General features: G+C 48.1%; 1 protein-coding gene across 4 annotated transcripts in view; it reads left to right on the forward strand.

Annotated features, from left to right (window-relative positions):
• trafd1 (TRAF-type zinc finger domain containing 1) overlaps positions 1-23,660 on the forward strand; it is an 86,064-nt gene that overhangs the window by 54,015 nt on the left and 8,389 nt on the right. For all 4 annotated transcript variants that reach the window (XM_072486024.1, XM_072485937.1, XM_072485849.1 and 1 more), the window contains 4 exons: positions 4,401-4,471; positions 15,586-15,840; positions 17,772-17,898; positions 21,486-21,813. In XM_072486024.1, the coding sequence (XP_072342125.1) occupies positions 4,401-4,471; positions 15,586-15,840; positions 17,772-17,898; positions 21,486-21,813 (781 nt within the window). The remainder of the gene's footprint in view (positions 1-4,400; positions 4,472-15,585; positions 15,841-17,771; positions 17,899-21,485; positions 21,814-23,660) is intronic.

The following is a 23,660-nucleotide window of genomic DNA, read 5'->3' on the forward strand; positions in this document are numbered from 1 at the left end:
ATTAATAATGTTCGAATAAGACTAATGTATATGCCACATTGAATATTGTCTCTTTTGTATGTGCACTTAGAGGCAGACTGGCACACTTGGTGAGATAGATTTGAAACCAGATATGAAGTATTAATCCTCTTTGTCTTGCAGAGGAAGTGAGCTTAGGGTAGCATAGATAACAATCCGAGCAAATTCCACTCACTTGGCTCAGTCTTACTTTTCTCCTTAAACATGAGGATAAATAATAAACTGCAAACTCCTGTCCCTTTTGTCTATTGACTGACATGTTTTTAATATTAACTTTCTTTCAAGCTACAACTTGCAATGCACATTAGCATCCTGCATTTGTAGCTTCCAGTTTCAAGCATGGGAGTATCAAACCTGTGGTTAGATGCTTTGTTCTTTCGTTTTTTGGGGGCATCAGATGGGATGGCGCTGAGATGCTAGCATTGTGCCCCTGGTGATAGTAGGCTTGTCTGTAAAACTAGCTACATCTTGCTGGGCAATAGTTCCGCTGGTACATTGCTCAAATGGAAAATCTGATCATGGGCTGCTTCATGTACTTATTTTGTGCACTTTCAGGAGAGATGGCTTGATTGTTGTCCAGAGCAGGAACTGTGGTCACTTTTTCTCCTTGTAACCCAAGGCACTTTTGCTGAGTTGGGCCTTCCATGACTGCTATCTCAACAGAGATTAAGTAGCTTGTCATGGGGCATTGATTCAGGGACCATTCTAGTCTGTATGGCTCACTTATTTGTTGTGGCTGAGGTTAGTCACTGGGGAATTTTGTTGATTGAGTCACTGGGGAAAACCTTGAGGTTCCACTTAATTGAATTCCAACCAATCTCATTCTGTTCAGTAATGTCAGTGAAATTTGAGGAGAATTGACTTACATTTTATGTTTGAATTTTTATGTTTTCCTCAGTGCTGATACAATTCGGTCACCTTGTGACGGCATTACATTCGGTCACCTTGTGACGGCATTAAAAACACTTGAAGCAGGTGGGGATGGGATATGGGAAGCGGGGGCTGGTTTAACACTGTGGGCTAAAAAGCTGGCTTGTAATACAGAACAATGCCAGCAGCGCAGGTTCAATTCCTGTACCGGAATCCCCGAACAGGCGCCGGAATGTGGCGACTAGGGGCTTTTCCCAGTAACTTCATTGAAGCCTACTTGTGACGATAAGCTATTATTATTATTATTAGGTTTGGGATAGAGGGATATGGGGGGGTGGGGGAGGAGACGAGATCTTCATACGAGTTGTGGTCTTTTCTCTAATTTACCATCTCTTCCTCCATTGACTCAAATTGCTGATTTACCCTGTATATTCATGTAAAAGTCAAATTTTTAATGGGGTCAGCTTTTAGATGAGTAATTCTTTTTATGGATTGACATGTGTACTTGGATTTGGAGCCAAGAAAATACTGTTTCAGTAAAACAAACAACACTAAAGATATTAATCCTCTACATTTCTTTTATAAAATTACAATCTATATAATGCCATCCAACACAATATGTACCATAACCAATTAACCACCTACCTATTCTAATCCTGTCTCCCAGCATTTGATCCGTAGCCTTGTATACTTTGGCATTTCAAATGCTCATCTTCTTAAATGTTGTGAGGTGATATTGTTGCTAAGGTGGGATTTGGATATATCCCAGGTTACTGTGTGAGGCAAGAGAGAAAATAGTTGGGGTCTTAACAGATATCTTTGCATCATCTTTTGCCACAGGCAAGGTTTCAGAGGACTGGAAAATAGCCAATGTTGTCTCTTTGTTTAAGAAGGGAAGTGGGGACAATCCAGGTAATTATAGGCCGGTGAGCCTGACGCCAGTATGGGAGCCTGTTGGAGAGGATATTGGAGAGGAAGCAAATGGGCTTGTTAGTGATGTACAAAAATGGGTTTGTCATGTCTTAACCAACTTGGAGTTTTTTGAGGAGGTGACAAAATTAATTGATGAAGGAAAGGTTGTGGACGTTGTCTACATGGACTTTAGTAAGGCGTTTGACATCATGGCAGACTAGTACAAAAGGTAAAGTTGCATGGGATTCGGGATATGCTGGCTTGGCAACAGGAGACCGAGGAACAGTGGAAGGGAGTTTTTCAGAATGGAGATCTGTAACTAGTGGTGTTCCACAGGGATCAGTGCTGGGACCACTGTTTGTAATATATATAAATGATCTGGAGGAAATTGTAGATAGTGTAATCTGCAAACTTGTTAATCAGCCCAAGATAGGTGGAACTGCAGATATTGAAGGGGGCTGTCCGAGAATCCAGCAGAATATAGATAGACTGGAGAGTTGGGGAGAGAAATGGCAGATGGAGTTCAATCCGGACAAATGCGAGGTGATGCATTTTGGAAGATTAAATTTGGGTGTGGATTATACAGTAAATGGCAGAACCCTTAGGAGCATTGACATAGAGGGATCTGGGCGTTCAGGTCCATTGTTCCATGAAAGTGGCGATGCAGATGGATAAGGTGGTCAAGGAGGTATACGGCATGCTTGCCTTCATCGGTCGGGGTATTGAGTACAAGAGTTAGCAGATCGTGTAAGAGTTGTATAAAACTTAGGCCACGTTTGGAATATTTCGTGCAGTTCTGGTCTCCACACTACCAGAAGGACGTGGAAGCTTTGGAGAGAGTGCAAAGAAGATTCACCAGGATGTTGCCTGGTTTGGAGGGTGTTAGTTATGAGGAGAGGTTGAATAAACTTGGTTGATTTCGTTGGAAAAACGGAGGCTGAGGGGGGAGCCCTGATTGAAGTCTACAAAATTACAAGAGGTACAGAAGGGTGAATAGTCAGAAGCTTTTCCCAAGGTGGAAGACTCCATTACAAGGGGGCACAAGTTCAAGGTGAGAGGGGGAAAGTTTGGGGAAGATGTGTGGGGAAAGTTTTTCACGTAGACGGTGGTGGGTGCCTGGAATGCGTTGCCAGTGGAGACTGGCATGATGGCAACCTTTAAAATGTATCTTGACAGACACATGAACGCGCAGGGAATGGAGTGATATAGATCGTTTGGGAAATAAGTCGTAGGTCTAAATAAGGAATCTGGATTGGTGCAGGATTGGTGGATCGAAGGGCCTGTTCTGTCCTGTAATGTTCTTTGTTCTATCCATACTTTGATCTATTTCTTGCAACTGCCTTCATCCAGCCTTCCCTATGAACATGGGCGACAACACCTTTCTGTATTTTCTGTTCAGGCAGATCTTGGCACTTGAATATCACCACCGTACCATCCGTCCATCATACACAATGAAACCACTGAACTGAACCTTCTTGTGATCAGTTGTCTTTGCAAGGACAATCTTTTACAAATCTTTTTTACTGACTTGTTTGCTGGTTATCGAAGTTCACTGGTTATCCATCTATTTTCCAATGCAGGCTAGTTGAAGCATATTCTTCTCTTGCTATTGCATGACGAAATTGTGGAACTTGATTTTTAGCATCAAGTTTAGGTGGCAGATGCTGTGAAACTTTCTATTCATGGGAGCACTTAAATCGTGCCTTTTTCATGGATCTTGTGGACCTCCTGGCACAAATTTTTAATTCTGAAGTATCTCCAGGTGTGAAGTTTAATGGCTCTGCGGATGGTAATATGAATATTTTGCAAAGCCTCACAAACTCATTCTGTGACTTTTTTTCTCCTATTTAAATCAAACCATGTACGGGCGGCACATGGCACAATGGTTAGCACTGGGACTACGGGGCTGAGGACCCGGGTTCGAATCCCGGCCCTGAGTCACTGTCCGTGTGGAGTTTGCACATTCTCCCCATGTCTGTGTGGATTTCACCCCCACAACCCAAAGATGTGCAGGTTGGGTGGTTTGGCCACACTAAATTGCCCCTTAATTGGGCAAAAAATAATAATTGGGTACTCTAAATTTTTTTTTTTAAATAAAAAAAATTAAACCATGTACTCGAAATGCTTTTGAGAAAGAATATGTGGTATACATTAGTCTTGTTGGTTAGCTGGGAAGTTGTCATTAAACTGGTGCAGGGATTTGGTTCCTATGCAGATCTTTCAATCAATCAACTTCCTACTGGTAAGCACAACACAGTTTGATACCTGGGAAAAAAAATAACTAGGGTCAACTAGGTATATAGGGGGAAAAAAAAATAAAAAATTTATTGGCCAAAAGTCATGGAGTCAACTTTTACACGAGGTCATCTTTAACAGTAGTATATGTGGTCAGGAATGACAGCAGCATTGCACAGTGGATTCACAGGGACTGAGTGGAACTTGGGCATTAGATAGAAAAGATAGTGTTTATCTGTCAGCCTGTTTAAACCTGAATAACGTAGGAATAGATGAATTATGATGAGATGGTGTGCCATTAGGCACCCCACCCTCTCAAGATTATTAAAATTTCTGTTCGATAACTTTTTTCCCTTCACTTTCAGATGATGTCACAATGTTGCCTTGTGAGTTCTGTGAAGAACTTTTCCCTGAAGGAGAATTAATTCTTCACCAGGTATGTTTCAACCAATGCCCACTGCAACCAATTAGGACTGGATCAATAATTACCATGGCTAATTTTGATATCAGTGGTTATGTCAGCACTCTCTCTCTCTCTCTCTCTCTCTCTCTCTCTCTCTCTCTCTCTCTCTCTCTCTCTCTCTCTCTCTCTCTCTCTCTCTTTCCCCCCCCCCCCCCTTTGAAATTGAGGCAATTTTGCTGAGACATTTGAAAGAAGAATATGTACTCTGTTCACATCCTCTCCATATTTGCACCCCGATTAAAAGAAAGTGTTAAATAAGGCTGCGGTCTGAAAATATGATCTAATTTAGATAAACAAAATATTTTCACTTGTAAACAAAATACCCCAATTTTTGGTGTGCAACCTATTCATTTATGTGCACAGGGCCTTCACATTATTTGCGCAGCTGCACAATGTGTGGTAACTTAATAGTGCTGGTGTGTTCAGTTTTTAAAATAATAACCTTTATTGTCACAAGTAGACTTACATTAATATTGCAACAAAGTTACTGTGAAAATCCCCTCATCGCCACACTCCGGTGCCTGTTCGGGAACACCAGAGGGAGAATTCAGAATGTCCAAATTACAAGTCTTTCGGGAGGAAACCGGAGCACCCGGAGGAAACCCAGACAGACACTGGGAGAACGAGCAGACTCCGCACAGACAGTGACCCAAGTCGGAATCAAACTCGGGACCCTGGCGCTGTGAAGCAACAGAGCTAACCACTGTGCTACCGTGCTGCCCATAAGCTTAGGAACTTCCCGGGTTAAGAGAACATTGCTTGTAAGGGATTCAAAGTCTCATATAAACATACCTCATATAAACATACTAATAAATCTAATAGGAAATTCAACGTGGTTCACCCTTAACTGCCGTCTAAAATGATCCCAGCAAGCCACTCACTTCAAGTGTATTTAAGGAAGGGCAACAAATGCCAGCAACACCCACACCCCGTGGAAGAATAAAAAAAAAGATGCAGGAGAAATCTCTTTGCCCAAGAATGTGGAACATGCTACCACACAAGTGTAGTTGAGCCAAATAACCTAGATGCATTTAAGGGGAAGCTAAATGAGCATGAAGGAGCAGAGAACAGAAGAGCATGTTGTTGGGGACCGAGGAAGATGGATTGAAGAAGGTTCAGATGGAGCACAAAAACGGTTTAGACTATTTAGGTTGAATGGCCTTGTTTCTGTGCTGTAAACTCAAAGCCACATGGCTGTAACCAAATTGGGACACAAGTTTCAAGTGTTTAATTTTGTAATGTTTGGCCAATTATTAATTATTTTGCATTGAATTCTAACATTTTTTAATCTTGAGGCTAAAGATAATACAGTTTGTGATATGCACCATTCATTTTTAAAATAAAATTAACTCTTGCAGGTGCTTCTACTTCAAATGTAATTTCAACTTGAACCGCACAAACCTTTCTCTCTCTTCCCCACGCCCCCCCCAATCCAAGCATTCCCCACAATTCAGTCTTTCTCTCTCAATTTTTCTCAAATCCACGGTGAGCTCATCTTGTTAATCTGATCCACCTCCCGTGTCCTGAATGCCATTCCCACTAAGCTACTGATCGCCTTCTTGAACCCGTGTAGGTACACCCACTGTGCTGTTAGGAAGGGAGTTCCAGGATGTTGCCCCAGCGACAGTGAAGGAACGACGATATATTTCCTAGTCAGGGTGGTGAGTGACTTGGAGGGGAACATCCAGGTGGTGGGGTATCTGCTGCTCTTGTCCTTCTGGATGGTAGTGGTCGTGGGTTTGGAATGTGCTGGCTGAGGAAACTTGGTGAGCTCCTGCAGCGCATCTTGTAGATGGCTCTTGTCTCAAACTCTATACATGGCACTGTTTCCATCTTCGTCCCCAACCATTATCTCAAGTTAAACCAGACTTGTCACACATCATTTAAGCCTCTTTAAATTTCCTCTCCACAAAAAGAACACTTGCATAAATTAAATTGACAACAATCCACCTTCACCGTACCTCTGCCCACTGGCTGCTAAACCCTCACCCATGCCTTTCTCCTACTATACTTCTACTGCACTAATATTCTACTGGGCAACCTCCACTCTTTTCTCATCTTTGCTTTTCCATGCTCTTCATTGTGCTGAGTCTCATGCACCCATCACTCCCTGCCCTTGGTTGATCTACGTTGGTTCCTGGTCCCTTGTTGCCAATTTAAGATAGTTAGGCTCATATTTCAATCTCTCCTCTCTGTTTTCACCTCTCATTAACTAAGGTCTTGTCTTACAACTACCAAACTTTCTTCCTTCCCCTGGTCTCTTGTGCTCCTCCCTGTCTTTGCTCCACTGTTGTCAACCATGCCTTCATTTGCCAAGGCTTCATAATCACTCTGCCTCCCCACCCTCTTCAGAAGATCTTGCTTAAAACCAATCTATTTGACTAATTTATCACCCCTCCTAAATTCTGCTTTGGCCTGGTGCCCACTTCTCTTTGCATAATCAAGCAATGTATTTTGGGTCACCTTGGAGGTGTTATATAAATTAGTTGTTTGAAAATGGAAAATGTGGAAGATTTTCTGTATTGATGAGAGAGTGATGATTTTCTTTAAAAAAAAAAAAAAAAAAAAAATATTTATTAAAGTTTTTTAACACAATTTTTCTCCTTTACAAACAATAACCCCCCCCCCCCCGTAACAAAAAAAACAAAAAATGAGAAATCGCGCAGAGCAAGATATATACATGGCAAAATGATATATTTACACAGCTTTGTACATTGGCCCTCACCCGTACGTGCCAGTTTCCCCAACCCTTCATGTTATCTCTTGCTCATCCACCCTCCCAGGCAGTCCCCCCCCCCCCCCGCCCAGGACGGCCCCTCCACCCCTCCCCCAAGGTTGCTGCTGACCGACCTTCCTCTAACACTCCGCGAGATAGTCTAGGAACGGTTGCCACCGCCTGTAGAAACCCTGCGCAGACCCTCTCAAGGCGAACTTAATCCCCTCCAACTTTATGAACCCAGCCATATCATTTATCCAGGCCTCCAGGCTGGGGGGCTTCGCCTCCTTCCACATTAGCAAGATCCTTCGCCGGGCTACTAGGGACGCAAAGGCCAGAATGCCGGCCTCTTTCGCCTCCTGCACTCCCGGTTCGTCCACTACTCCAAATATTGCTAGCCCCCAGCTTGGCTTGACCCGGACTTTCACCACCTGAGATATTGCTCCCGCCACTCCTCTCCAGAACCCCTCCAGTGCCGGGCATGACCAAAACATATGGACATGGTTCGCTGGGCTCCCTGAGCACCTTCCACATCTGTCCTCTACCCCAAAGAACCTACTCAACCTCTTCCCCCGTCAAGTGCGCTCTGTGGACCACCTTAAATTGTATCAGGCTGAGCCTGGCACATGAGGAGGAGGAGGAATTAACCCTACCTAGGGCATCAGCCCACAGACCTTCCTCGATCTCCTCCCCCAGCTCCTCCTCCCATTTACCCTTCAACTCTTCTACCAGCGCTTCCCCCTCTTTCAACTCCTGGTGTATTTCCGACACCTTGCCCTCCCCGACCCATACACCCGAGATCACCGTATCTTGAACTTCTTGTGCCGGGAGCAACGGGAATTCCCTCACCTGTCGCCTCAGAAAAGCCCTCACCTGCATATATCTAAAGGCATTTCCCGGGGGTAACTCGAACTTCTCCAGTGCCCCTAGGCTCGCAAACGTCCCGTCGATGAACAGGTCCCCCATTCTTCCAATCCCCGCCCGATGCCAGCTCTGGAACCCCCCGTCCATCTTCCCCGGGACAAACCGGTGGTTACCCCTGATCGGGGACCACACCGATGCTCCCATTGCACCCCGGTGCCGTCTCCACTGGCCCCAGATCCTTCGCGTTGCCGCCACCACCGGGCTCGTGGTATACTTTGTCGGCGAGAGCGGCAGCGGTGCCGTCACCAACGCCCCCAAGCTCGTTCCTTTACAGGACGCCATCTCCATCCTCTTCCATGCCGCCCCCTCCCCCTCCATAACCCACTTGCGGATCATCGCCACATTTGCTGCCCAGTAGTAGCTCCCCAGGTTTGGCAGCGCCAACCCTCCTCGGTCCCTACTGCGTTCCAGGAACCCTCGCCTTACTCTCGGGGTCTTATTCGCCCACACAAACCCCATAATACTTCTGCCTACTCTCTTAAAAATGGCCTTAGTGATCACGATGGGAAGGCACTGAAACACAAACAGAAACCTCGGAAGGACCACCATTTTGACCGACTGCACTCTACCCGCCAGCGAGAGCGGTAACATGTCCCATCTTTTGAAATCCTCCTCCATTTGCTCCACCAACCTCTTCAGATTCAGTTTATGTAGGGTCCCCCAACTCCTGGCTATCTGGTTCCCCAGATTCCAAAAGCTCCCCTCCGCCCTCCTCAGTGGTAGGTCCCCTATCCCTCTTTCTTGGTCCCCCGCCTGTAGTACAAAGAGCTCACTCTTCCCTACATTGAGCTTATAGCCCGAAAACTCCCCAAACTCCCTTAGAGTCTGCATGACCTCCACCATCCCCTCCATTGGATCCGCCACGTACAGCAACAGGTCATCCGCATATAGCGACACCCGATGCTCTTCTCCCCCTCGGACCACCCCCCTCCATTTATTAGACTCCCTCAATGACATGGCCAATGGTTCGATCGCCAATGTGAACAACAGGGGGGACAGGGGGCACCCCTGCCTCGTCCCTCGGTACAGTCGAAAGTACTCCGACCTCCGCCGGTTCGTCACTACACTCTCCATCGGGGCTCTGTAAAGGAGCTTAACCCAATTGATAAACCCTACCCTGAACCCAAACCTATGCAGCACCTCCCAGAGGTACTCCCACTCTACTCGGTCAAAGGCCTTCTCCCCGTCCATAGCTGCCACTATCTCCGCCTCTCCCTCCTCCGATGGCATCATTATCACGTTTAAGAGCCGCCGCACATTGGTGTTTAGTTGCCTGCCCTTTACAAATCCCGTCTGGTCCTCGTGGATTACCCCCGAGACACAGTCCTCGATCCTCGTGGCCAGCACTTTTGCCAGCAACTTTGCATCCACATTGAGGAGCGAGATCGGCCTGTACGATCCACATTGCAGTGGGTCCTTGTCCCGCTTTAGGATCAAAGAAATTGTCGCTTCCGACATTGTCGGGGGCAGGGGTCCCCTCCTCTCTTGCCTCATTAAAGGTCCTCACCAGTAGCGGGGCCAACAGGTCTGCGTACATCCTGTAGAACTCCACCGGGAACCCGTCCGGTCCCGGGGCCTTCCCCGCCTGCATGCTCCCCAAACCCTTGCTCAGCTCTTCAACCCAATTGGTGCCCCCAAACCAGCCACCTCTTGCTCCTCCACCCTCGGGAATCTCAGCTGATCTAGGAATCGTCTCATCCCCTCTTCCCCCGCTGGGGGCTGGGATCTGTACAGCTCTTCATAAAAGGCCTTGAATACCTTGTTTATTTTTGTTTCACTCCGAACCGTGGCTCCCCTTCCATCTTTGACACTCCCTATTTCCCTCGCTGCCATCCTCTTACGGGGCTGGTGTGCCAGCATCCGACTAGCCTTTTCCCCATACTCGTAGGTCGCCCCCTGCGCTTTCCTCCACTGTGCCTCCGCCTTCCCTGTGGTCAACAGGTCAAACTCCGTCTGGAGCCGTCGTCTTTCCCCAAGTAATCTTTCCTCCGGGGCCTCTGCGTATCTCCTGTCCACTCTCAAAATCTCCCCCACTAACCTCTCCCTTTCCATACCCTCTGTCTTCTCCCTATGAGCCCTAATGGAAATTAGCTCTCCCCTGATCACCGCCTTCAATGCCTCCCATACCACCCCCACCCGCACCTCCCCATTGTCGTTGGCCTCCAAGTACCTTTTGATACACCCCCCTCACCTTCCCACACACCACCTCGTCCGCCAGCAGTCCCACATCCAGCCGCCACAACGGGGGTTGGTCCCTCTCCTCTCCCAGCTCCAGTTCCACCCAGTGCGGGGCATGGTCCGAAACGGCTATAACCGAATACTCCGTCCCCATCACCCTCTGGATGAGCGCCCTACCCAGAACAAAAATCTATCTGGGAGTAGGCTTTGTGTACATGGGAGAAGAAAGAAAATTCCCTGGCTTGCGGCCTTGCAAACCCGCATGGGTCCACTCCCCCCCATCTGATCCATAAACCCCCTAAGTACCCTTGGCTGCCGCTGGCCTCTTTCCAGTCCTTGATTTGGAGCGGTCCAGTGCTGGATCCAACACTGTATTGAAGTCCCCTACCATTATCAGGCCTCCTATCTCCAGGTCCGGAATGCGCCCCAACATGCGCTTCGTGAATCCTGCATCATCCCAGTTCGGGGCGTATACGTTTACCAACACCACCCACGTCCCTTGCAGCCTACCGCTCGCCATTACATATTGCCCTCCATTGTCCGCTACAATAGTCTACAAATGACACCCGCTTTCCCACCAATATTGCCACCCCTCTATTCTTCGCGTCCAGTCCCGAGTGGAATACCTGTCCTACCAATACCTGTCCTACCTGACCTGGTCCGCCACCTTCAGATGTGTCTCTTGGAGTATGGCCACGTCCGCCTTCAGTCCCTTTAAGTGCGCGAACACTCGATCCCTCTTCACTGGCCCATTCAGGCCCCTCACATTCCACGTTATCAGCCGGATTGGAGGGGCTCTCACCCCCTACCCCCCCCCCCCCCCCCCCCCCCCCCCCCCCCCCCCCCCCCCGCCGACTAGCCATCTCCTTTTCTGGGCCAGTCCCGTGTCCACGCCTCCCTCACCCTCCAGTCCCCAGAGGGGGGGGGGGGGGGGGGGGGGCCTGTCCCGACCACCTCTTCTGTGTCCCTTTCCCTTTCAGCCAGTGCAGCAGCAACCCTTTTTTCCCCCCCTCCCCCCCCGCTAGACCCCTGTCTAGCTTTTTTGCTCTTCCCCCCCCCCCCCCCCCCCATGTCACTCCCGTAAGTCAGCTGACGCCTGCTGACCCCGGCTTCCCCCGCCGTCCCATTGACCTCCCCGCGTGGGAGTCTCCCAATCCATATGCATTCCTTTGTTCCCCTTCCCGCCTTTGTTCCCACACGCGGGAAAATACCCCGTGCTTTCCAAAGCCTGCTCCGCCCCCTCTGGCGCAGCTCCTGTCGTGGCCCTGTCTCTCTCCCCCAGCCCATGTAACATTGCCTGCGCGTAATTGACCCCCTATATACAACAGCCATCACACATCAAACCCCAAAACATCCCCCCCACCCTCACAAACCCTCAGTTAGAGTCCAACTTTTCGGCTTGTACAAAGGTCCACGCCGCCTCCTCAGGCGTTTCAAAGTAATAGTGTTGGCCCTTGTATGTGACCCACAGTCGCGCTGGCTGCAGCATTCCGAATTTCACTTCTTTCCGGTACAACGCCGCTTTGGCCCGGTTGAAACCCGCTCTCCGCTTTGCAACCTCCGTGCTCCAGTCCCGGTATATTCGGATCTCTGCATTGTCCCACTTACTGCTCCGCTCCTTCTTGGCCCATCTCAGGACCCACTCTCTGTCCATGAACCGGTGGAACCTCACCACCATCGCCCTTGGCGGCTCATTTGCCTGGGGCTTCTTCGCCAGCACCCGATGTGCCCCGTCCAACTCCAACAAAGAACAAAGAAATGTACAGCACAGGAACAGGCCCTTCGGCCCTCCAAGCCCGTGCCGACCATACTGCCCGACTAAACTACAATCTTCTACACTTCCTGGGTCCGTATCCTTCTATTCCCATCCTATTCATATATTTGTCAAGATGCCCCTTAAATGTCCCTATCGTCCCTGCTTCCACTACCTCTTCCGGCAGCGAGTTCCAGGCACCCACTACCCTCTGCGTAAAAAAACTTGCCTCGTACATCTACTCTAAACCTTGCCCCTCTCACCTTAAACCTATGCCCCCTAGTAATTGACCCCTCTACCCTGGTGAAAAGCCTCTGACTATCCACTCTCTCTATGCCCCTCATAATTTTGTATACCTCTATCAGGTCGCCCCTCAACCTCCTTCGTTCCAGTGAGAACAAACCGAGTTTATTCAATCGCTCCTCATAGCTTATGCCCTCCATACCAGGCAACATTCTGGTAAATCTCTTCTGCACCCTCTCTAAAGCCTCCACATCCTTCTGGTAGTGTGGCGACCAGAATTGAACACTATACTCCAAGTGTGGCCTAACTAAGGTTCTATACAGCTGCAACATGACTTGCCAATTCTTATACTCAATGCCCCGGCCAATGAAGGCAAGCATGCCGTATGCCTTCTTGACTACCTTCTCCACCTGTGTTGCCCCTTTCAATGACCTGTGGACCTGTACTCCTAGATCTCTTTGACTTTCAATACTCTTGAGGGTTCTACCATTCACTGTATATTCCCTACCTGCATTAGCCCTTCCAAAATGCATTACCTCACATTTGTCCAGGTTAAACTCCATCTGCCATCTCTCCGCCCAAGTCTCCAGACAATCTAAATCCTGCTGTATCCTCAGACAGTCCTCATCGCTATCCGCAATTCCACCAACCTTTGTGTCGTCTGCAAACTTACTAATCAGACCAGTTACATTTTCCTCCAAATCATTTATATATACTACAAAGAGCAAAGGTCCCAGCACTGATCCCTGTGGAACACCACTGGTCACAGCCCTCCAATTAGAAAAGCATCCCTCCATTGCTATCCTCTGCCTTCTATGGCCTAGCCAGTTCTGTATCCACCTTGCCAGTTCACCCCTGATCCCGTGTGACTTCACCTTTTGTACCAGTCTACCATGAGGGACCTTGTCAAAGGCCTTACTGAAGTCCATATAGACAACATCTACTGCCCTACCTGCATCAATCATCTTAGTGACCTCCTCGAAAAACTCTATCAAGTTAGTGAGACACGACCTCCCCTTCACAAAACCGTGCTGCCTCTCACTAATACGTCCATTTGCTTCCAAATCGGAGTAGATCCTGTCTCGAAGAATTCTCTCCAGTAATTTCCCTACCACTGAAGCAAGGCTCACCGGCCTGTAGTTCCTGGGATTATCCTTGCTACCCTTCTTAAACAGAGGAACAACATTGGCTATTCTCCAGTCCTCCGGGACATCCCCTGAAGACAGCGAGGATCCAAAGATTTCTGTCAAGGCCTCAGCAATTTCCTCTCCAGCCTCCTTCAGTATTCTGGGGTAGATCCCATCAGGCCCTGGGGACTTATCTACCTTAATATTTTTTAAGACACCCAACACCTCGTCTTTTTGGATCTCAATGTGACCCAGGCTATCTACACCCCCTTCTCCAGACACAACATCTACCAATTCCTTCTCTTTGGTGAATACTGATGCAAAGTATTCATTTAGTACCTCGCCCATTTCCTCTGGCTCCACACATAGATTCCCTTGCCTATCCTTCAGTGGGCCAACCCTTTCCCTGGCTACCCTCTTGCTTTTTATGTACGTGTAAAAAGCCTTGGGATTTTCCTTAACCCTATATGCCAATGACTTTTCGTGACCCCTTCTAGCCCTCCTGACTCCTTGCTTAAGTTCCTTCCTACTTTCCTTATATTCCACACAGGCTTCGTCTGTTCCCAGCCTTTTAGCCCTGACAAATGCCTCCTTTTTCTTTTTGACGAGGCCTACAATATCACTCGTCATCCAAGGTTCCCGAAAATTGCCGCATTTATCTTTCTTCCTCACAGGAACATGCCGGTCCTGTATTCCTTTCAACTGACACTTGAAAGCCTCTCCAGCGGCCTTGAAGGGGCCTTCGTGCCCATCATCGTCTCGAGCATCGTGCTCGCGTATGCCCCGGCATCAGCCCCCTCCACTCCCTCAGGGAGACCCAGGATTCGCAGATTCTTTCTCCTCGACCTGTTCTCCAGGTCTTCGAGTCTTCCCGCCCACCTCTTGTGTAGCGCCTCGTTCTGCTCCACTCTCACCGCCAGGCCCACAAGCTCATCCTCGTTCTGACTGACTCTTTTCTGTACCTCCTGGATCTTAGCTTCGTGGGCCTTCTGCGTGATCCAAAGTCCTTCAATTGCCGAAAGCATAGGCGCCAACATCTCTTTGCGCATCTCCTCGCGCTGCTCCTCGAAGCAGCGCGTGATGAACTCCTGCAGCTCCCCTTTGTCCCTGGCTGCCGACATTTTGTTTTCTTTCCCTCGCTTCTCCCGTTGCTCCAGTGCCGCTCCTTTGGCCGTTACACTTCTGGTCCGTTTCATAGAAATTGGCAGTGTTTGCTTCACCAGTCTGCCCCAAAATGTCTATGGAAACTCCTGAAAAAGGTCTGAGAGTCGGTTCCAGACGGGAGCTGCCGAATGCGCGACCTACTCCTCCATGGCCGCCACCAGAAGCCTCGTCCCCGCCTCTTCAATGGCCTTGGTAGATCCTTTCACAGTTGTTCCCTCTGCTGCTAGAATTCACCTTTGATAGAGTCAAGTCAGATTGCAGCTTTAAGCTTGCCCTTCCCCTGCCTGCATGCTGGAAGAGGCCTCTGTCTATTGCTGCAGATCAAGCCAAATCCTTCACTGTTTCTGCCGGGTCTGGAAGCCAAAAGACACAACATTCCTGGGGGACACTGTCAGGGGAATGCTGCAGCCTTCTTCCCACAACGGGAAATGTCAAACAAATGCCGTGGGGGCCCTGTAAAAGAGCCCAAAAGTCTGTTCCAAGCGGGAGCTACCGAATATGCGACCTAGCTCTGCATAGCTGCACCCGGAAGCCCTGCGTAGCCGCACCTGGAAGCCAAAGTGATGATTTTCATCTAGTATAGACTTTTTTTTTTTCTTTTCTTCTTCATTCAATCCAAAGCTGAAATGTGGGTTGCAGGAGCAATGGGTATTTACAAAAACATCAATTGTGTAGATGAGCAAAAGAGCTCAACACCTGAAACCAAAGTGGGCATTTTGAAATTGGGTGACTGGGAACATTGGGAAATAGGATGGGTGCATTACCTGGATGTAAGAGTTCTGAGCCAACATGGTAGGCCTCTGTTGGAGGGCGTAGATGTTTAGTAAATCAGTTTAGAAGTTGCATTGTCTACAAATAAACTATAGATTATAGTGCCTGGTATGCAAAGAAATTAATGGGATACTTTTATACTGGAAGCATTTTATATTTAATCTTCTCCTTTTTTTTTGTGAGGGGATTAATTTATGATTCTCTTTTACAGACTGGCTGTAACCCAGTAAGTGCCTTTGCCTCATTCAGTAAAAGCACCACACTTATACCGCCACTACAAAGAGTCACCATTCCCAGGGCAAATGATCTTTTCTCCCACCATCACCAGGTGAATCCCGAATTATTTTCAGAAGGCTATTCGCTGCCATCATATGGCCCATTTGATAGCTCCAGTGACGGAGATGTCATGATCCCCTGCGAGTTCTGTGGTATAGCATTGGAAGAAGATGTGTTATACCATCATCAGGTAAGAAAACCACACACACATACTCTTTTATTTAACAAAGCAGTTCACAGGTTAAACCTCCCTATTCTGTCAGTAATCCATAGAATCCCTACAGTGCAGAAGGAGGCCATGCAGCCCATCGAGTCTGCACCGACCCTCTGAAAGAGCAGTCTACCATGCCCACTCCCCCACCCTATCCCCGAAACCCCGTGCATTGATCATGTCCATTCCACACAACCTGCATATCTTTGGACTTTGGGAGGGAACCAGAACACCCGGAGGAAACCCACGCAGACACAGTGAGAATGTGCAAACTCCACACAATCATCTAAGGCCGGAATCGAACCCGGATCCCTGGCGCTATGAGGAAGCAGTGCTAACCACTGTGCCACCGTGCCGCCCCTAATATAAGAAAGACTTGTTAATTCCCATGCACCAAATGTTATACCTGAAAATGTGTTTGGTTCTGATTCAGCTGTTTAATAGATCACATGAATTTTGCTGTAAAAGGACATTTTGTCAAAGCTTTTTGCTGTGCACTCCCATTTGTACAATTGCAAGAAAACCAATATCAGGGGACCCCAATCTTAAATGTCCTGATGGGTACAAGAAGAAAAGCTTCGATCATATGTATTTTTTTTCAGCAGTACTCCAGTTCCGTACAAACCAACTAGATTACATGATATTTCATATAACTTTAAAGGACGTGGCATTGTAGGACGTGTTCTGTCACCCAAGTGAATGTGATGGATAGAAGCCCAATTGTTTCCGAGGGTGGGGGCTTGAACCACAGGCTTTTTGGAGTTTTCTTCTGTTACGATATTTGCAGTCACCGAGTGGCAGTCACCCTACGTTGTGCTCAGTCTGGAGACACTTGGTAACAAATGCAAAGAACAAAGAAAAGTACAGCACAGGAACAGGCCCTTCGGCTCTCCAAGCCCGTGCCGACCATGCTGCCCGACTAAACTACAATCTTCTACACTTCCTGGGTCCGTATCCCTCTATTCCCATCCTATTCATGTATTTGTTAAGATGCCCCTTAAATGTCACTATAAATGCTTGCATTTATTATTCCACAAACCTGTGGTACATGCCAGGCAGCCTTGATCTGATTAGGTTTTGTTCATCAGCAAAAACATAAACTGAAACTATCAGCTATTATTGCTTGAATTTCAGCATTGCAAAGACAAAATAATCTTTTTAGAAGCAGCTAATAGTTTCATTTCAAAGTCACAGTAGTCCGCCTAGCATAAAAAAACTTTGAATATAAATAAATATATATTTACATAAGCATGAATATCTATCTCTTCCCTCTAATCTCTCCCTCTTGTTTTCCTCACCTCCCCGTTCTCTCGTTTTTCTATCCTCCTCTCTCTTGATTCCCCCCCCCCCCCTTCGCGCGCTCTCTGTTTTCCCCTCTCCTCGCGCTCTCGGTTTCTCCCCCCCCCCGCACGCTCTCGGTTTTCCGCGCTCTCGATTCCCCCACTCTCCTTGCGCGCTCTCGGTTTCCCCCTCTCCTCGCGCGCCCTCGGTTTTCCCCCCCTCTCCTCGCGCGCTCTCGGTTTCCCCCCCTCTCCTCGCGCGCTCTCGGTTTCCCCCTCTCCTCGCGCGCTCTCGGTTTCCCACCCTCTTCGCGCGCTCTCGGTTTCCCACCCTCTTCGCGCGCTCTCGGTTTCCCACCCTCTTCGCGCGCTCTCGGTTTCCCACCCTCTTCGCGCGCTCTCGGTTTCCCACCCTCTTCGCGCGCTCTCGGTTTCCCACCCTCTTCGCGCGCTCTCGGTTTCCCACCCTCTTCGCGCGCTCTCGGTTTCCCACCCTCTTCGCGCGCTCTCGGTTTCCCACCCTCTTCGCGCGCTCTCGGTTTCCCACCCTCTTCGCGCGCTCTCGGTTTCCCCCCTCCTATCCTCGCGCGCTCTCGGTTCTCTTCCCCCGCACTCTTGTTTCCCCCTCAGGATCAATGTAATTTCCGACCACCAACAGCAAGACCACCTGATCAAGATATCAGTCGGCCATTCCTAGTCAACAACACTGAGACAAGGGAATTTCCGCAAGTTCCCATTCATCGGCAGAGACCCCAGGGTAAGTGCAAGTGTCAGTGGCAGTTTTTCCACATTGCTTACTAATTAGAAATAAGCTGCATCCCTACTGGTGTTGGGGCAAGGAGAAGAGGGATTGAGAGAAAAGTCAACAAAAGCTCCTTAATTGCTGGCTAGACAGGAACATATAGTTGCCGGGGTTGTCTCTGCTCCCCTTTTTGAACAAAGGGACCACATTTGCTCTCCTCCAGTCCTCTGGCACTATTCCTGTAGCCAATGATGACATAAAAATCAAAGCCAAAGGTCCAGCAATCTCTTCCCTGGCCTCCCAGAGAATCCTAGGATAAATCCCATCAGGCCCCGGGGACTTATCTATTTTCAGCCTGTCCAGAATTGCCAACACCTCTTCCCTACGTACCTCAATGCCATCTATTCTAATAGCCTGGGTCTCAGCATTCTCCTCCACAACATTATCTTTTTCCTGAGTGAATACTGACGAAAAATATTCATTTAGTATCTCGCCTATCTCTTCAGACTCCACACACAACTTCACATCCCTGTCCTTGACTGGTCCTACTCTTACCCTAGTCATTCGCTTATTCCTGACATACCTATAGAAAGCTTTTGGGTTTTCCTTGATCCTACCTGCCAAATACTTCTCATGTCCCCTCCTTGCTCGTCTTAGCTCTCTCTTTAGATCCTTCCTCGCTACCTTGTAACTATCCATCACCCCAACTGAAACTTCACACCTCATCTTCACAAAGGCCTCCTTCTTCCTCTTGACAAGAGATTCCACTTCTTTGGTAAACCACGGCTCCCTCACTCTACGCCTTCCTCCCTGCCTGACCGGTATGTACTTATCAAGAACACGCAGTAGCTGATCCTTGAACAAGCTCCACTTATCCAGTGTGCCCAACACTTGCAGCCTACTTCTCCAACCTATCCCCCCCCAAAGTCACGTCTAATGGCATCATAATTGCCCTTCCCCCAGCTATAACTCTTGCCCTGCGGTGTATACTTATCCCTTTCCATCACTAACGTAAACGTCACCGAATTGTGGTCACTGTCCCCAAAGTGCTCTCCTACCTCCAAATCCAACAGCTGGCCAGGTTCATTACCCCAAACCAAATCCAACGTGGCCTCGCCTCTTGTTGGCCTGTCAACATATTGTGTCAGGAAACCCTCCTGCACACACTGTACAAAAAAAAGACCCATCTAACGTACTCGAACTATATCTTTTCCAGTCAATATTTGGAAAGTTAAAGTCTCCCATAATAACTACCCTGTTACTTTCGCTCTTATCCAGGATCATCCTCGCCATCCTTTCCTCTACATCCCTAGAACTATTTGGAGGCCTATAGAAAACTCCCAACAGGGTGACCTCTCCTTTCCTGTTTCTAACACCTCAGCCCATACTACCTCGGAAGGTGAGTCCCCATCTAGCATCCTCTCCGCCACCGTAATACTGCTCTTGACTAGCAGCGCCACACCTCCCCCTCTTTTGACTCCTTCTCTGAGCTTACAAAAACACCTAAACCCCGGAACCTGCAACATCCATTCCTGCCCCTGCTCTATCCATGTCTCCGAAATGGCCACAACATCGAAGTCCCAGGTACCAACCCATGCTGCCAGTTCCCCTACCTTATTTCGTATACACCTGGCATTGAAGTAGACACACTTCAAACCACCTACCTGAACACTGGCCCCCTCCTGCGACGTCAAATCTGTGCTCCTGACCTCTATACTCTCATTCTCTCGTACCCTAAAACTACAATCCAGGTTCCCATGCCCCTGCTGCATTAGTTTTAAACCCCCCCCAAAGAGCACTAACAAATCTCCCCCCCCAGGAAATTTGTGCCCCTCCGGTTCAGATGTAGACCATCCTGTCTGTCGAGGTCCCACCTTCCCCAGAAAGAGCCCCAGTTATCCAGAAATCTGAATCCCTCCCGCCTGCACCATCCTTGTAGCCACGTGTTTAATTGCTCTCTCTCCCTATTCCTCATCTCATTATCACGCGGCACGGGCAACAACCCAGAGATAACAACTCTGTTTGTTCTAGTTCTGAGCTTCCATCCTAGCTCCCTGAAAGCCTGCCTGACATCCTTGTCCCCTTTCCTACCTATGTCGTTAGTGCCAATGTGGACCACGACTTGGGGCTGCTCCCCCTCCCCCTTAAGGACCCGGAAAACACGATCACATCACGTACCCTTGCACCTGGGAGGCAACATACCAAACGTGAGTCTCTCCCGCTCCCACAAAATCTCCTATCTGTGCCCCTGACTATCGAGTCCCCAATTACTAATGCTCTGCTCCTCTCCCCCCTTCCCTTCTGAGCAACAGGGACAGACTCCGTGCCAGAGTCCTGTACCCCATGGCTTACCCCTGGTAAGTCTCTCTCACCCCCCCCCCCCCCCCCCCCCCCCAAACAAGTATCCAAAGCGGTATACTTGTTTCTCAGGGGAACGACCGCAGGGGATCCCTGCACTGACTGCTTCTTCCCAGTCCCTCTTACGGTTACCCATCTATCTCCAATCTTTGGTGTAACTAATTCCTTGAAGCTGCTATCTGTGACCCCCTCTGCCTCCCGAATGATCCGAAGTTCTTCCAATTCCAGCTCCAGTTCCCTAACTCGGTCTTGGAGGAGCTGGAGATGGCAGCACTTCCTGCCGGTAAAATCAGCAGGGACACTAACGGCATCCCTCACCTCAAACATCCTGCAGGAGGAACATTGCACTCCCTTCCCTGCCATCCCTCTAACTTCAACCAAGATCTGGCTAACAACTAAATTAAAAAATAAAAATAAAAATAATAATAATACAATACGGTACTTACCTCACACCAATGGGTTTTATTATTAGGTTAGAGGAGGAGGGCGGGTGGGAGACACTACACGTGTAGTGTCTCGGGTTTCCTCTCCACCAGAATTTATTGGTGAGGGACTTCCCAGAAGTCCGTGGGTCGAACTTCCTGTTCCTGCCTTAAAATTAAAAAAAAAAAAAATACAAGTGCAAAGAGGAACAGAAACGGGACCAGGTAAGTGTTTACTTAAAATACTCACCCACCAGCAGCCCCCGCACTCCTCTCCCGCTGAAACTCCAAGAGCTGTTCCTGCAAGGTAAGTTATTCTAAATTTAAATACTCACCCAGCAGCCTCTGTACCCCGCTCCCGCTGAAACTCCAAGTCTTGATGGTGGGAGTCAGTGGGCTGTTTTACCTTGCGGATATCTCAATCGTACTGTGGTCCAGCTCTGAGCATGTGGACTTGACAATGCTCAACTTCTTTTTAAACTTCCTTGCTCCTTCCCCAGTCTAGGGCACTGATGCCAATCATGTCCATCATTCTACTGTAGCTGAGATAAGCTAACTGTACAGACCACTGAATCATCAAAGAATCTGGGAAATGACATGTTGAGTTTCTTCTTTGAGTCTTTGGTGTCCACAGTCTTTGTCCACTTTTACTGTTAAACAGAAGAATAAGAAGAATAAATTGTGTTTTGTAGCAGTGTTGAGTGCTTCATATTCTGTGTTTAATTAAAATACTTTGTACCCGACGAGTGAATTTATAAAGAACAGCTTTGTTTTAAAATTATCGATTACAATGCTCTTCTTGTTTATGTTCTGTAAATGCAGGAGATGTCAGACCAAATCATTTTTCTCATCGGGATAATTTTGTCCAGCCAAGATCAGCTATTCGACCTTCAGTTCGAATGAGACCAACAGGAGCCCCAGCAACGTTCAGACAGGGGAATGGTGCCCAAATATCCCTGGCAAGCCAAGATGCAGAGACCATTGTCCCAAATACGAGAGGTGTCAAGGTTTCCAACAGAGAAGCATCTGAGCTGAGACGGCTGACCCGGAAACCTCTGGAACCATCAGGGGGCTCTACTCGCCCTATTGGAGACGTGTTTCCAGAGAGCTATAAACCCACTTTTCCACACGTACCTGCTGCTAGATCCAGGTGATAGTGTGTTGAACACTAGGGGCAAGTAAATGAGCATGTAGATAATTTTTAAATACCGTCCACTTAAAACCCAGTATAATCATCTGTAGCACACAAATGGATTCATTTTCCTCGACGTTTGTTGTCTTGTAGAAACCTGTTGCTGGGGTGACAGGAAAATGATGAACTTTTCCCTGATGGGTGGCTGTTTTAAGTGCATTTCCCATTGTGTACGTGAGTCACTGGTACTAAACGCCAGGGTTTCTCCTTCAGATCACCTACCCAGTGAGTTCCCCACTGAAAAATGTACATATGTTGCTCAGGTGACAAGGAGATTAGGCTCTTATGGGGTGTAAGAGGAGGTGGTGGTGTAGTGTTATTGTCACTGGACTAGTAATTCAGAGACCCAGCGTAATGCTCTGTAGACCGGGTTTCAAATCTCACAACAGCAGATAGTGGAATTTGAATTAAAAAAACATCTGGACTCCAGTTCAATGGTGACCATGAAACCATTGTTGATTGTCATAAAAAATGGTTTACTAATGTCCTTTAGGGAAGGAAATCTGCCGTCCTTACCTGGTCTGGCCCTCATGTGACTCCTGACCCACGGCAATGTGGTTGACTCTTAAAATGGCCTAGCAAGCCATTCACTTCAGAGTCAATTAGGGATGGGTAATAAATTATGGTTTTGCCAGAGACGCTCGCATCTAATTAATCAATAGAAAAAATGTGGCCATCATTGGCTAGGTTAGTATATATTGCCCATCCCTAGTTGCTCTTCAGACTGTGCTGGTGAGCTGCCTTCGTGAACCGTTGTGGTCCATGTGGTGTAGGTACAGCCACAGTGCAGTTGGGGAGGGAGATCCAGAATTTTACCCAGCGACAGTGAAGGATAGGCAATTATATTTCCACATCTGGGTGGTATGTGGCTTGGCGGGGAACTAGTAGTTGTTCTTCTAGGTATTAGCAGTCATGGGATTGGGAGGTGCTGCTAAGGAGCATTAGTGAGTTCTTGCAGTGCATCTTGTAGGTGGTACACATTGTTGCCATTGTGCTTCAGTGGTGAAGGGAGTGAATGTTTATGGAAGGAGTGTTCATCAACTGGGCTGCTTTATCCTGGATGGTGTTAAGCTTCCTGAGTGCTGTTGGAGCTGCACTCATTCAGGCAAGTGGAGAGTATTCCATCACACTCTTGACTTGGGCCTTGTTAATAATGGTGAGACTTTGGGGAGTCAGCAGCTAAGATAATTGCTGCTGGATCACGAGCCTCTGACTTGCTCTTTTAGCCACCGTATTTATAAGGCTAGTCGAGTTCAGTTTCTGCTCCAAGGGTGGCACGGTAGCACAGTGGCTAGCACTGTTGCTACACAGAGTCAGGGTCCCAAATTAAATTCCCGGCTTGGGTCACTGTCTGTGCGGAGTCTGCACGTTCTCCCTGTGTCTGCGTGGGTTTCCTCCGGGTGCTCCGGTTTCCTCCCACAAGTCCAGAAAGACATGCTGTTAGGTAATTTGGACATTCTGAATTCTCCCTCGGTGTACCCGAACAGGCGCCGGAGTGTGGCAAATAAGGGATTTTCATAGTAACTTCATTGCAGTGTTAATGTAAACCTCCTTCTGACAATAAAGATTGTTATTATTATGGCAACTCCCAGGATATTGATAGTGGATGATTCATTGATGGTAAAGCCATTGAATGTCAAGGGGAGATGGTTTGATTCTTGTTGGCGATGATCATTGCCTGGCACTTGTGTTGTGCAAATGTTACTTGCCACCTGTCAGCCCACGTCTTGCTGCCTTTGGACATCGAGTGCTTCAGTAACTTATTAATTGTGAATGGTGCTGAACATTGTGCAATCGTCAGTGAA

The sequence above is a fragment of the Scyliorhinus torazame genome, chromosome 1 (assembly GCF_047496885.1).
Source record: "Scyliorhinus torazame isolate Kashiwa2021f chromosome 1, sScyTor2.1, whole genome shotgun sequence".
Classification (NCBI taxonomy): Eukaryota; Metazoa; Chordata; class Chondrichthyes; order Carcharhiniformes; family Scyliorhinidae; genus Scyliorhinus; species Scyliorhinus torazame.